The 11,351-nt window shown below is 56.0% G+C and overlaps 1 protein-coding gene across 1 annotated transcript; it reads right to left on the reverse strand.

Moving 5' to 3' along the window:
• Positions 1 to 1,082: 1,082 nt before the first annotated feature.
• On the reverse strand, positions 1,083 to 8,165 carry ZP3 (zona pellucida glycoprotein 3). The gene is made up of 8 exons (XM_024745481.1): positions 7,840 to 8,165; positions 5,801 to 5,919; positions 4,986 to 5,089; positions 4,732 to 4,909; positions 4,519 to 4,636; positions 1,914 to 2,005; positions 1,653 to 1,780; positions 1,083 to 1,313 (listed from the first exon to the last, which is right to left on the reverse strand). The coding sequence occupies exons 1-8, from the start codon at positions 8,146 to 8,148 to the stop codon at positions 1,096 to 1,098; spliced, it is 1,266 nt and encodes a 421-aa protein (XP_024601249.1). The 5' UTR covers positions 8,149 to 8,165; the 3' UTR covers positions 1,083 to 1,095.
• Positions 8,166 to 11,351: the final 3,186 nt, after the last annotated feature.

Below are 11,351 nucleotides of genomic sequence, written 5' to 3' on the forward strand. Positions count from 1 at the left end.
CACCTGAATCAGTTGGGGATTTTGTTGAGATGCAGATTCTTAGGTCTGGGATGGGGCCCCAAACTCTGCCTTTCCCACAGATCCCCAGGTGATGCCCAAAGGTGTTCACAAAACCATGCTTGGAGGGGAAGGACCTAGGCCTTCCTGTACTTCTGAGGCCCAGAATCGCACAGATCTTGCTCTGAACATATTTAAGTGCCATTTGACTCCAATCAGTTTATGCCTAACAGCCCTGCCCAGCAGGTACCAGCCCCGTTTTGCCCCCAAGGATGCCCAGGCTCACAGCAGGTGACTAGCAAAGCTGGGATTCCACGATGAAGGAGATCTTCACCCAGTGAGAATGAGTCGCAGCCGGTGGTGAGGTTGGGGAGCTAAGGGCCAGCCGATGGTGGGGACGTCACAGCCCTCAACAGCGGGAGCACGGCCACCTCCCCCGGAGAGGGGCCACAAGCTTCCTGGGCACCACCGGGGCACCATTCCCTTGCTAAGCACTCCCAGAGGCTGTGGCCAGGGCCTGGGGGAGCACGGCAGCTTCTGAGGGGGGGGAGTGATGAAAGTGGGGGAGGCCAAGAGGCAGCTCCCCTCGGTCACAGGAAGCCCTGAAGCATCCGCAGCTGGTGACTTGGCCATGACACTCATCCCCCAGAAGGGCTCCCCTACAGCAACTTCAGGTGCCAGGTGACCACTGCCCTAGACCATCAGGCTTCTAGCACATGGACATGTGGCTTCGTGCCTGCTGCCATTAGGGAAGGCGACTACAAGTCCTTTCCTCCCTGCCCCCAGCCCTGGCATCAGATCCATAGGGCTCAGAGCCAGGACCCTCTGGCCCCCTAGAAGCGGGGCTGGCAGGTCCCACCCTACTTTAGCCCCCAACACCTCTCATCTTGGCCTCCTTGGAGATGTGGGATTATACTTGCCCTGGGAAGACAAGCCCCACCCGCTCTGATACACAGACTTGCTAAAGACACAATGGCACTTCAATCTCGCTGCTTGCACCCACGACCCTGTTACAGTCCACCCTCCGCCCTTACACAGCCCCTCCCAATTCACCCCCATCTAGTTACTGTGCCACACCCCAGAGGTCACTTTCTTCTTTTATTGGGAAGCAGACACAGGGCACACGGGGTGGGAAGCAGCCCGACGCTTCCCCGTGAAACCCAGGAGGATGGTGGCCAGAGTCAGGGACACCACAGTGGCCAGGCCTAAGCCCAGCATCACCGAGGGGGGAGAGGAGGTGGACCCTTCCACACTGTGGTCTCTAGTCTTCCCCAGGAAGATCAGTGGCCCCACTGTGACATCTGCTTCTTCTGTCACTGAAAGACAAGACATCCAAGGGTCACCTTAGTCCGTACACAGGAGTCAGGTTAGGGGTTTGGGGTTGCTCAGTGGGTTCTAGACCAGTAGGTTTAGTTCTAACAGCTGCATTATTCTTCCACACCCCTGATTATGTGTCATGACTCCAGGATGACTACAGAATGGCCCCGGCCGACAGCAGGGTGAATGAAGGCTTGGGGCCTCTCTCACTTAGCCCCGAAATGGCATCCCCCTAGGGGTAAGCAGCCTTAAATGGGGAACAAGTGTCACCCTAGAGTGACATCCAGTGCCCTAGACCGAGGGGAGGGCAATAGACCTGAGGCCCTATGGAGACCTACCATGCCTGCGACTGCGGGGAACAGACTGTCCCTCCAGGTGGCGCAGCCTCCTGGAACTGCCTGATACGCCACAGCTCCCCTTGTTACAGCATCGACAGATATCAACAGGGCCTTCTACCGGGGACCATCTGAGAGGGAAAGACACAAGGGTCAGACGGCTGTGCAGTCTGCAGGAAGAGGTTTGCCGACAGTAGGCACCTTGGGGGAATCAACAGGAGCGTGGCCACTTTGCTACCCCCGTTATGTCCAATCTGGTCTTACCTATTGGAGGACTTGCTGAAGGAACAGGCCTTGCTTATTTGGTCCGGGACTTGGTCAACCGGAGTGACCTTCAGGTGGCAGGTGATATAGATCTGGAAATAAGAGCAGCTGTTACGAGGTGGAGTTCTAGGCAGTGCAGTGACTAGTAAGCCAGTTCTTCTCTAACCCTTAACCCTTGACGGGGAGGGGAAGCCTACTTTAGAGATGGGATAGTGCAGGCTCAGAGGTTAAACCTCCTCAAACGTCAGAGCAAGTCACAAATTGGATTCTAAATCGGCACCATCATCTTTATTCCTCTGGTCTTTCCCCTACTTTTCCAATCACTTAGCATGCCTAAGCCCCGGGGCCCATTAAGTCAGAACCTCAGGGACAGGAAATCAAGTCCACAAGGGCCAAAATCCCACCCGGCCAGCTGGAGTGGGGGGGATTTTGACAAAACCAGAGCTCAGGTCAGCCTGCATCCTTTTGGAAGAGGTCCCCACAGTCAGAGGTCCCCCTTCATACTTCAGGGTCTCAACACACACATGCACACACACCCCAAATCCTGCAAAGAAACCGAGGTGCCACAGCCTTTCCTAAAGCCTACTGCAGAACCACAAGCCTCGGCCGCCACCTAGTGGCCAAGCGTGCCCGCAGGGTAACCGTTTCGGAAACTTGAACCAGCCCGGTTGCACTTCTGGCTGCCTCTGCCTTCCATCTGCACACACACCCCAGCCCCCTCACCAAAGAAGGGCTTCCGGGTCCCTTAGTGTTCCCACTCCAGGAAGGGAACCGCTTTGAGCCTCAGCTTCTTCCCAGAACATATCGCTGATGCTAACTGGGGCCTCAGATCCCAGGGTGGTTCCTCGTTAGCTTTCTCTCTTGTGCCGCAGCTGCGCCATCCGCCAAGCCACCTGCCCACCTTTGAGGGAGAGCCCTCCGAGAGCTCAAGGCTGCCTTCCGTTGATCAGGATCGTCCTCTGATCTTAGTCACCCCCACCCCATCCCTGGAGAGGCAGATGCCGGCTCAAGAGTCACCCATGCTGATGGCCACCACCTGTGTGAAGCCTCATCCCCCTCCTTCCTCACCCCTGGACCACCTGCGAGGTCGATTCCCTACCCCAACCAGCATCTTCTACCCTAGGCCCCCCAGGGTCACCGATCTGGGCACTGGCACCCTTCCCGAGTCTATTTTCTTTTATCCCCAGCCCCATTCAACCCAGGGCCCGCCATCAGAAAGCTCCAGGACGTCTCCCAGTAGCTTCAGTTGTGCCCTCCCTTCTATCTGTCTACCATCTGTAGCAGATAACTTCTGTTCTCCGAACAGGACTTCTGGGTGTGGTGAGGTAGCATCAGCGAAGTCTAAAAATTCACACCGCTCGTCCCTCAATGCCAGCCAGCCACGTAAGCCTCTGGTTTGGCGGTTTGTAAACCTAGCTGCTTATTAGACGCGCCAGGGGGCTTAAATATCTTCTGATGCATTTCTAAATAAAGAGACTAGTGGCTAGGTATGGTGAGATACTAGTGGTAGAACCTAGATGGTAGGTACATAGCTGTTTGCTGTGAAATTCTTTTGGCTTCACTTTTGAAGATTTTAAGAAACTGGAAAAGTTGATGCCAGGCCCCACCTCAGTTAAATGAAAATATATGGGAGGTATAAGTATTTTGATGACCCTTAGGTGGTTAGTACAGAGCCAGAGCTGAAAATCCCTGCTTTAGTCACTAATCCTTCCTGACCAGCTATTCCAAATTTCACATCCTCCCAATCCTATCTCAGGAAACTTGTTTAAAAACTTCTTGATTTTCGTTTGTAAGATTCTACCAGCACTTTCTGGCTAGAGGCCAGTCCTACCTGTGCTTCCTGCCCAGCCATCACGAGTGATCCACGTTTTAGCTCCCTCCCCCCTCTGCCACCCTTAGTGTCAAGTTGAGCTTCCTAGCTTAGTGGTTCTCAAAGGGTGGACCCCAGAGCAGCAGCATCACCAGGACCTGGTAACTTATTAGGAATGCAGATTTCAGGCTCCACTCCAAAACTTCTGAACCAAACCCTGGGTGGGGGGCCCAGTGGTCTCTTTCAACAAGCCCTCCAGGTGATGCTGACACACTCAGGTTTCAAAAAGTCACAGGTCTAGCCTATGATCAAGTTCGAGAGGCTACCTAGCGTGAAAAGTTCACCCCTGCTTCCCTTGCCCTTCTGGAAAGCCTCCAGGAAGGCTGACACCTGCTCTTATTAAGTCCTTTTACTCAACCCATCTGGGTTCTGGCCCTGCTGACCTTGGTGAGGACAAAGTCAGTGACTTGGTCATCAGACGCTGCATGGTTGGTGCTCATCCGATGTGAGCTGTCAGCTAGGTCTCCTGCGCTCCTATTCTCCTAGTTCGTTCTCTTTCCAGGATCCCTGAATTTCTCCATCCTTCATGGATTTTCTACCGGCCTCTTAGGGCCTGTGCCTTCCCAAAGATCTCACTAGAGCCCATGGCTTTTTCTACTTGATAAGTTACTAGGATAGGGCAGAACTATTAAATCACCGCTTAAGGGGACAGCTAGTGAGTGACCACACCGGCTAGTAAGCCTGGTCAGCCTGACCCTATGAGTTCAGCCTTATTCCAGGCTTTTAAGCCATTACCGTGTTTCTGGAGTCATTAGCAAAGTGGAACACATCCACTGTGAACTGGAGGGTCTCTGGTCTGGGTCTGGGTGCTTTGAAAGCAGATGAGGCATCGGTGAGACCGTCCACGAGACAACTTGAAAGAGAACAAGTGAAACACAGTTAAAGATTGAGGAGGGTGACACAGGTCGTGTTGCACAAGCGTTGCCTAGAGAGGTAGCCCAGCCTTACCCGTGGAAGTCCACGATGGTGTGATAAGGGGAGGTGTTCCAGTCCGGCGTCAGCGTGGCCACACAGTGGTCCACGAACACTCGCAGGGGCACGTGGCTGCCGGTGTGGACTTGGGCCTGGAGGTGGGCTCTGTCTCCCAGCTGGAAGGTGGGCGTCGTCTTCTCGGTGCTCCAGTTCTCTGCAAGGCACGGCCAGGGTGAGGGTCTGCCAGAGCGCCCCCTGCTGGCTGTCCCCTCCCAACTCTCCTTGCTCACCCTCCATCAGGCGCAGAGAGAAAACCAACTTCTCCTCCGAGAACATCGTGGTCCTGAAGGGCACCCAGGTGGGCAGGATGGCCCAGCTGCTCACGTTGCCCTGCCTGGGAAGAGAACAGCAGCCGTCCACACCTGGCCCGGGGCTCCAGGTCCCTGGGCTGCAGCCCCTACTAGTGACACGCTGCCCTCCTCTGGGGTGTGTACGGTTCTGCCCAGATGTGTCTGCCCTCTGTCCGAGGCCCCCCTCTCCAGGATCTTGTTCTGGGAAGCCCTTCCACACATGCCTCATCCCTTGTTTCCTCGTGGTATCAACACCATCTCCCCTCCCCACTCCCAGATAGGAGGGCAGGGTTCAAGGCCTTCACACTCCGCCCAGCACAGGGCCAGGTGTTGTAGTTATAAACCATTCGCCCTGTCCTCCCACCTCGATGCCCCAGTTCACAGGCACATGCTTCATGCTGGGGCCTCCCCACCCTTGCTCAGCCGCTGCGGGAAAGCCAGAGGGAGAGAGCAGGTTGTGATGGCCAGAGTCAGAGCCTGGCACCCACCCCTGCGCTATTGAAAGACCACTTCTGAGCTCTGAGGGCGCCAGTGGCCGGGCAGCCTCGCAGCTTCCACCAAGAGGCAGCTGCGGCCCGGACCAATTTCAGAGGCTCAGATCAGAGGCAGCAGGCCCTCCCTTCCCACCAGAACTGAGGGCAGTGACCGCAGCCCAAGCACCTCCCCCTCCTCACAGCTAGATGCTGCCAGGAGGCTGACGTGCCTGCCGAAGGACCTCTGTGCCAGGGGCAGCAACAGGCCCATCCCACACGGACCTGGGGTAGCGGCACTCGATGGGGACCTCCGCGCGGTTAGTCCTCAGGATGGACAGGTTTCCCACAGGGCGGGGGTCATGGAACAGGAAGGTGCTGTACACCAGGGCGTCCTCGGTCACCTGAGGGAAAGGGGAGGGGTTAACTCTCCCAGCATCACCTGCCCTGATGTGCCCGGCCAGGGGCAGGAGGGCCATCCTCTGGTGGTGGAGAGAACACAGGCCCTGGGGTCAAAGCCTGCTCTGCCACTGACAACGTGGGAGAGCCTGGACAGGCACCCCCTTCGCACCTCTTTTCACCCCGAAGTGGTGACACCACCGCAGGGAGTCTGGATCAGCTCCGTGTCATCACCAAGCAGCACCCAATGACCAGAGACATCGGGTGTATGCTCCCTTCTCAGACCGCTGCCCTCACCCCACCCACTTCCAGGGGAGGCAGGAGGCCAAGAAAGCCTCCAGGAAGAGGCGAGAAACTTCCAGGAATTTTAACTCACTGCCACAGCAGTTACTACCTAACTCGCCCTCCCTCTTCTGACTTATTCTCAAGCCCATTTCACAGAAGGGGAAGCTGGTTTTTAGCGGTTGCCTGAGGCCGGAAGAGCACAAGCAGGTGCCGCTGGGGCAGTTTGCAGCACCTGCCCCCCAAACCCCGGCCCCCCAGTGAACGGCTGCCTGGCCCTGCCCTCCGCCCGCTCACACCTCACTGTCTATCAGCGAGGGCCCCAGGTGGAGTGGCTGCATATACGGGGGACCCAGTGCAAAGTGAAAGCGTGGGGCTCCTTGTTCAAAAGGAAAGAATTTCAGGACAGCAGAGCATCCCTAAACCGAGTGTGGGCCCCAAGAACCGGCACAGGTAGCGTTCCCAGGAAGCCGCCCCGTCCCTGCAGGATTCTCGTCTGGCGAGACCGGGCAACATTGTCCTGGGGACAGGCGTCATCAGGCCGTGCTCCACGGTGGAGTCAGCTGGGGATCTTAAAGCTACTGATGTCTGTCCCCACCTCCATTCCGCTTTAAGGTGGGCTGTGGGAATCAGGAGTTTTAACCACTCCCCAGGTGATTCTAATGCCCCAAGGCTGGGAGTTACTAAATTAGGATTATTCCTTAACTCCTGCGGCCTCCCTATGCTCTCCCCAGGGAAACAAGGCCCAGGAGGCTTCGAGGACAGCCCTGGGCACCACACTGAGACCAGAGCCCCAGAGGAGGACTCCGGGGGCTGATGGTGCTTCAAGGCCAGGTGGGCAGGGGGGCATGACAGAGGGGAGGACAGGCTCTCTGAGCCGGAGCAGAAGTCGGTCCAGGGAATCGTGCACCAGCTGGGCCCGGTCAGGCCCTGCCTTGCTGAAAGGCCCCTCCTCTAGTCTGAGGCTCTGCCCCTCCCCACTCTCCTTGGGAGGCGTCTGGCCCGAATATCACTCAGCTCTCTTCCTGTACGTGCCCCCTACTTGAGACTGCTCCTATGCGACCCACTTTGAGCCTCTTCGACACAGACGAACACGATGCCCTTTGCCCCCTCCCTCAACATCACTTTTAGTTCAAGGCTTCAAAGCCATTAAACATGAATGAGGGATGCCAAAATTCTGGTGTGTTTTTTTTCTGAGATGACTTCCGAGCTTTCTGAGGTGTCAAAGCTCATCTCTTCCATACAAATTTCTAGGGCCCCTCACAAGTGCTGGGCTACCCACAGGGGATCCTATCACACCCTCCTCCCCTGCATCAGCTACATCTCTCCTGGATGCCCTCCAGGGGTTCATAAATCCTCAGGAATCGGAGCGGAGGTGCCCAGTCTGGCCCAAAGGGCACTGCCACCTCTGGACTGCAGCCCACCTCCCCAGCTTAGGCAACTAGAGGCAGGAACTCCCCCGCATCCCCATGCCACTGAGGCCCAGCTTCAGGCCTCAACTACTCCAGCCACCCGACCCCACAAATGAAAGGAATTCACCCCAGCCCAGCCTGACACCAGCTCTGCATCCACACTCCCCATCACCGGCCCCCTCCCAGGTCATCCCACCGAGGCCGGGGCTGCCGAGGGGGCCCAAGCCTCACCCGCACACTGTTGCCGCATGCGTGCAGCCCAACCTCAAACCTGACCACGGTATCTGTGTCCACAGAGAACAGCGGCTCACAGCTGTCAGGGCCCAGGGTAAGGTCTGCAGGCCTGATGAGCTTCCCGGTGCCAAAAAGGTCTTTGCTGACAGTAACCACCAGCTGGTCCTCCTGACACTCCACCATCACGGCGGGTGGCTTCGATGGCATGAGATGTTGGGATTCATCATGCCAGACGGACCGGGGGTTGCACAGCTCCAGACTCCCCCAGAGCAGAAGGCAGACAAAGAGTCTATAGCTCGGCCCCATGGTGCCTACGAAGCCGCTCCCACTGGCAACTCCGGGGCAGGCACCACCCCGCCATCTTATACCCCGGATGATGGTTACTCACACCTGGGCTCCCAGTTGCCTCCCTTCCCCAGCCAATCCAGTGGGCTTAGGCCTCTGCTGCTCAAAGTGGCTCCCGGTCCTGCAGCATCGGCCTCACCTGGGAGTTTGTTAGAAATGCAGACTCTGGGACTTCCCTGGCTGTCCAGTGGTTAGGACCCCACGCTGCCACTGCAGGGGGGACCAGGTTCGATCCCTAGCTGGGGAATGAAGATGCTGCAAGTCACGTGGCACGCCGCCCCCCTCAAAAAAAGGAAATGCAGACTCTCAGCCACAGCCCAGGATGACTGAGTCAGGATCTGATTGTTTGCTATCTCCCCAGGTGATGTGTATTCACATTAAGGTTTGGCAGCCTGGTCAGTCATAACTTCTCACCCCTTCCCTACTCCCACCCCTGGGGGTCCACCCTTTGCAAGGCCTTGCCCTCATTGCCTAGAGAGGGAGCTAAGAGATATCCTGGATTGCTGGGGCGGGGTGGGGGGACCTGGAGAAAGGCCTTGATTGAAGGATGAGGAGAATTTTATCAGAGATGGGAGCCCTTTCAGAGGAGAGAATCGGAGGCATCATTAGGAGACCAGGGTATGTTGGGAGCCGCTGCTTAACTTTATGGGAGGTAGGAGGGAAGGGCGGTTCAGGCAGAGGCAGCTGTGTGAACAAAGGTGTAGATGGGGCACTGGGTGGGCTTGGGGGAAAACCCCAGGAACTCAGAGATGCTGGAGCCTCAGGTCCCCAGGGGGCAAGAGTGGCAGCTTAGGGAGCTGGGGAGGTGGGTGGGGCAGGATCGTGAAGGTGCTGGGCTGAGATGCTGGACTTTGCTCTGGGGGGCGGGGCGGGGAAGGCCACAGAAGGGTACTGAAGCAGATGCGCTATCTGGCGAGCTCTGGCTGGGGAGGGGTAGGACTGGAGACAAGGGTCAGGGGGCTACTGCACCAGTCCTGGCAGAGGAGGTAGAGAAGGACTGACAGACAGGGTCAGCCTGTACTCATGGCCTACTCTGTGCCAGGCCTGGGTGAGACTCCTTCAGGAGGGGAGAAAGAATACAAAAAAATTCACAGCACTGAATTGCCAGGGGCAGAAGTGTGTACTCTCCAGCAAATGCTTGCTTCTAATGTGACTGAACCATACATCTAAGTCGCTTAACTATACTTCCTTGGTGTTTTTTTTTAATACTCTACTTGTGGAAAAATAAATAAATGCAGGGGAGAGACTGCCCGCACAACTTCTGACCTGATCAACACGGGTGGGGGGAGGGGGGAGGAAGCCAGCTGAGAGAAGCAGGTGAGAGGTCAGGCTCCAAGCTCGCCTGAGTGGCCTACGGCAGCAGAAACCCTCCCACCTGGGTTTCCTGCCCAGCAGGCCCAGAGGGAGGGAGCCAGCTGTGGCCTGAGGCCCCTGAGGGACAGACAGCCAGAGAGAGGGGAAGGGACCCCTAACAACTTGTTACCCACAGCCGTGGGTTGGTTGTGGTGGGCTGGGGATGAGCCTCCCTGAAGCCTCACATCCGTCGGCCCCTCTCCCTCTCTGCCTTGGAATTACCATGGGTGAGGATGGGGGAAAGTCTGGACGCACACGGGGTGGTGGTGAGCATGTGTGTTCCCCTTGTCCAGAAGGAGGACTAGAGACACCTCCATCAGGGAGCATGGCCAGTCCAGCCCCCAGGAACCCAACCCAGACCGGATTCTGGGTCTTTTACATTTTTCTGAGAAGTGCTGCCCCCTGGTGTCCAGAATGCACCAAAGCACGGCCACCAGCTCAGAGCATTTTCCTTAAAATTCTTGAAAGCCCAGATAGTAGTTTCTAAACACTATTCCTCTTTAAAATCAGGACCCAGCTCTTCTGGGAGAAATGGCTGATTCCAGGGCTAGGGCCAGGAAAGACAGGGTGAATCTGGAACATCTTGTCATGCCAGAAAATGCCCACAAGTGGTTAAGGATCTGCCTGCCAATGCAGGGGACACGGGTTCGATTCCTGGTCTGGGAAGATCCCACATGCCGTGGAGCAACTAAGCACCCCCCGCGAGCCACAGCTACTGAGCCTGTGCGCCACAACTACTGAAGCCCGCATGCCTAGAGCCTGTGCTCCGCTACGAGAAGCCACCGCAGTGAGAAGCCCTCGCACTACAACGAAGGGTAGCCCCTGCTTGCCGCAACTGGAGAAAGCCCGCGCGCAGCAACGAAGACACAGCACAGCCAAAAATAAAATAAATAAATAAATAATTTAAAATGCTCGCAAAATGATGAGAACGTGTCAAAAGAACACAGGAGTCAAATTAATGGGGTGGGGGGGTGACTGGCCAAATTGGGGACAACTGTACATCAGAATGAATAAGGACAGTAAGGACTACACATTGAATAAAATAAGAATTCCTGGGCTTCCCTGGTGGCGCAGTGGTTGAGAGTCTGCCTGCCGATGCAGGGGACGCGGGTTCGTGCCCCGGTCCGGGAAGATCCCACGTGCCACAGAGGGGGCCCACGTCCCCAAAAAAAAAAAAAAAAAAAAGAATTCGTGAGTGTCCATGCTGATACTAAACACAAACATAAAAACCCACGAATGAGAAAACTTTTCCCATAAAAGGGAAACTTCCTTACGATACAATGCCAACAAATGATCGTGGACGGAAGATAGATTCAGAAAATAACCATTTGCAATCATCACAGTACTAATAGATTCAGGCAAGAAGCATTAGAGCCTGTTAAAGATCAGCTGATAGTGGGTAGGGGAAGGATGGATGGGGAGTTTGGGATTAGCAGATGCAAACTATTATATACCCGTCAGGACTAAGATCCCGCGAGGCGCACAGCGCGACTAAAAAAAAAATAAGGGTAAACAACAAGGGCCTACTGTGTAGCACAGGGAACTATATTCAGTATTCTATGATAGGGAATTCCCTGGTGGCCTAATGGTGAGGACTCCGCCTTTTTACTGCTGAAGGCCCGGGTTCAATCCCTGGTTGGGGAACTAAAATCCTGCAAGCCACACGGCGCAGCCAAAGTTAACTCTTCTAAAACGTTCGCTATCACCTATTAAAAATTTAAAAAAAGGGCTTCCCTGGTGGCGCAGTGGTTGGGAGTCCGCCTGCTGATGCAGGGGACACGGGTTCGTGCCCCGGTCCGGGAAGATCCCAC

The sequence above is a fragment of the Neophocaena asiaeorientalis genome, unplaced genomic scaffold, assembly GCF_003031525.2.
Source record: "Neophocaena asiaeorientalis asiaeorientalis breed wild unplaced genomic scaffold, Neophocaena_asiaeorientalis_V1.1 scaffold461, whole genome shotgun sequence".
NCBI lineage: Eukaryota > Metazoa > Chordata > Mammalia > Artiodactyla > Phocoenidae > Neophocaena > Neophocaena asiaeorientalis.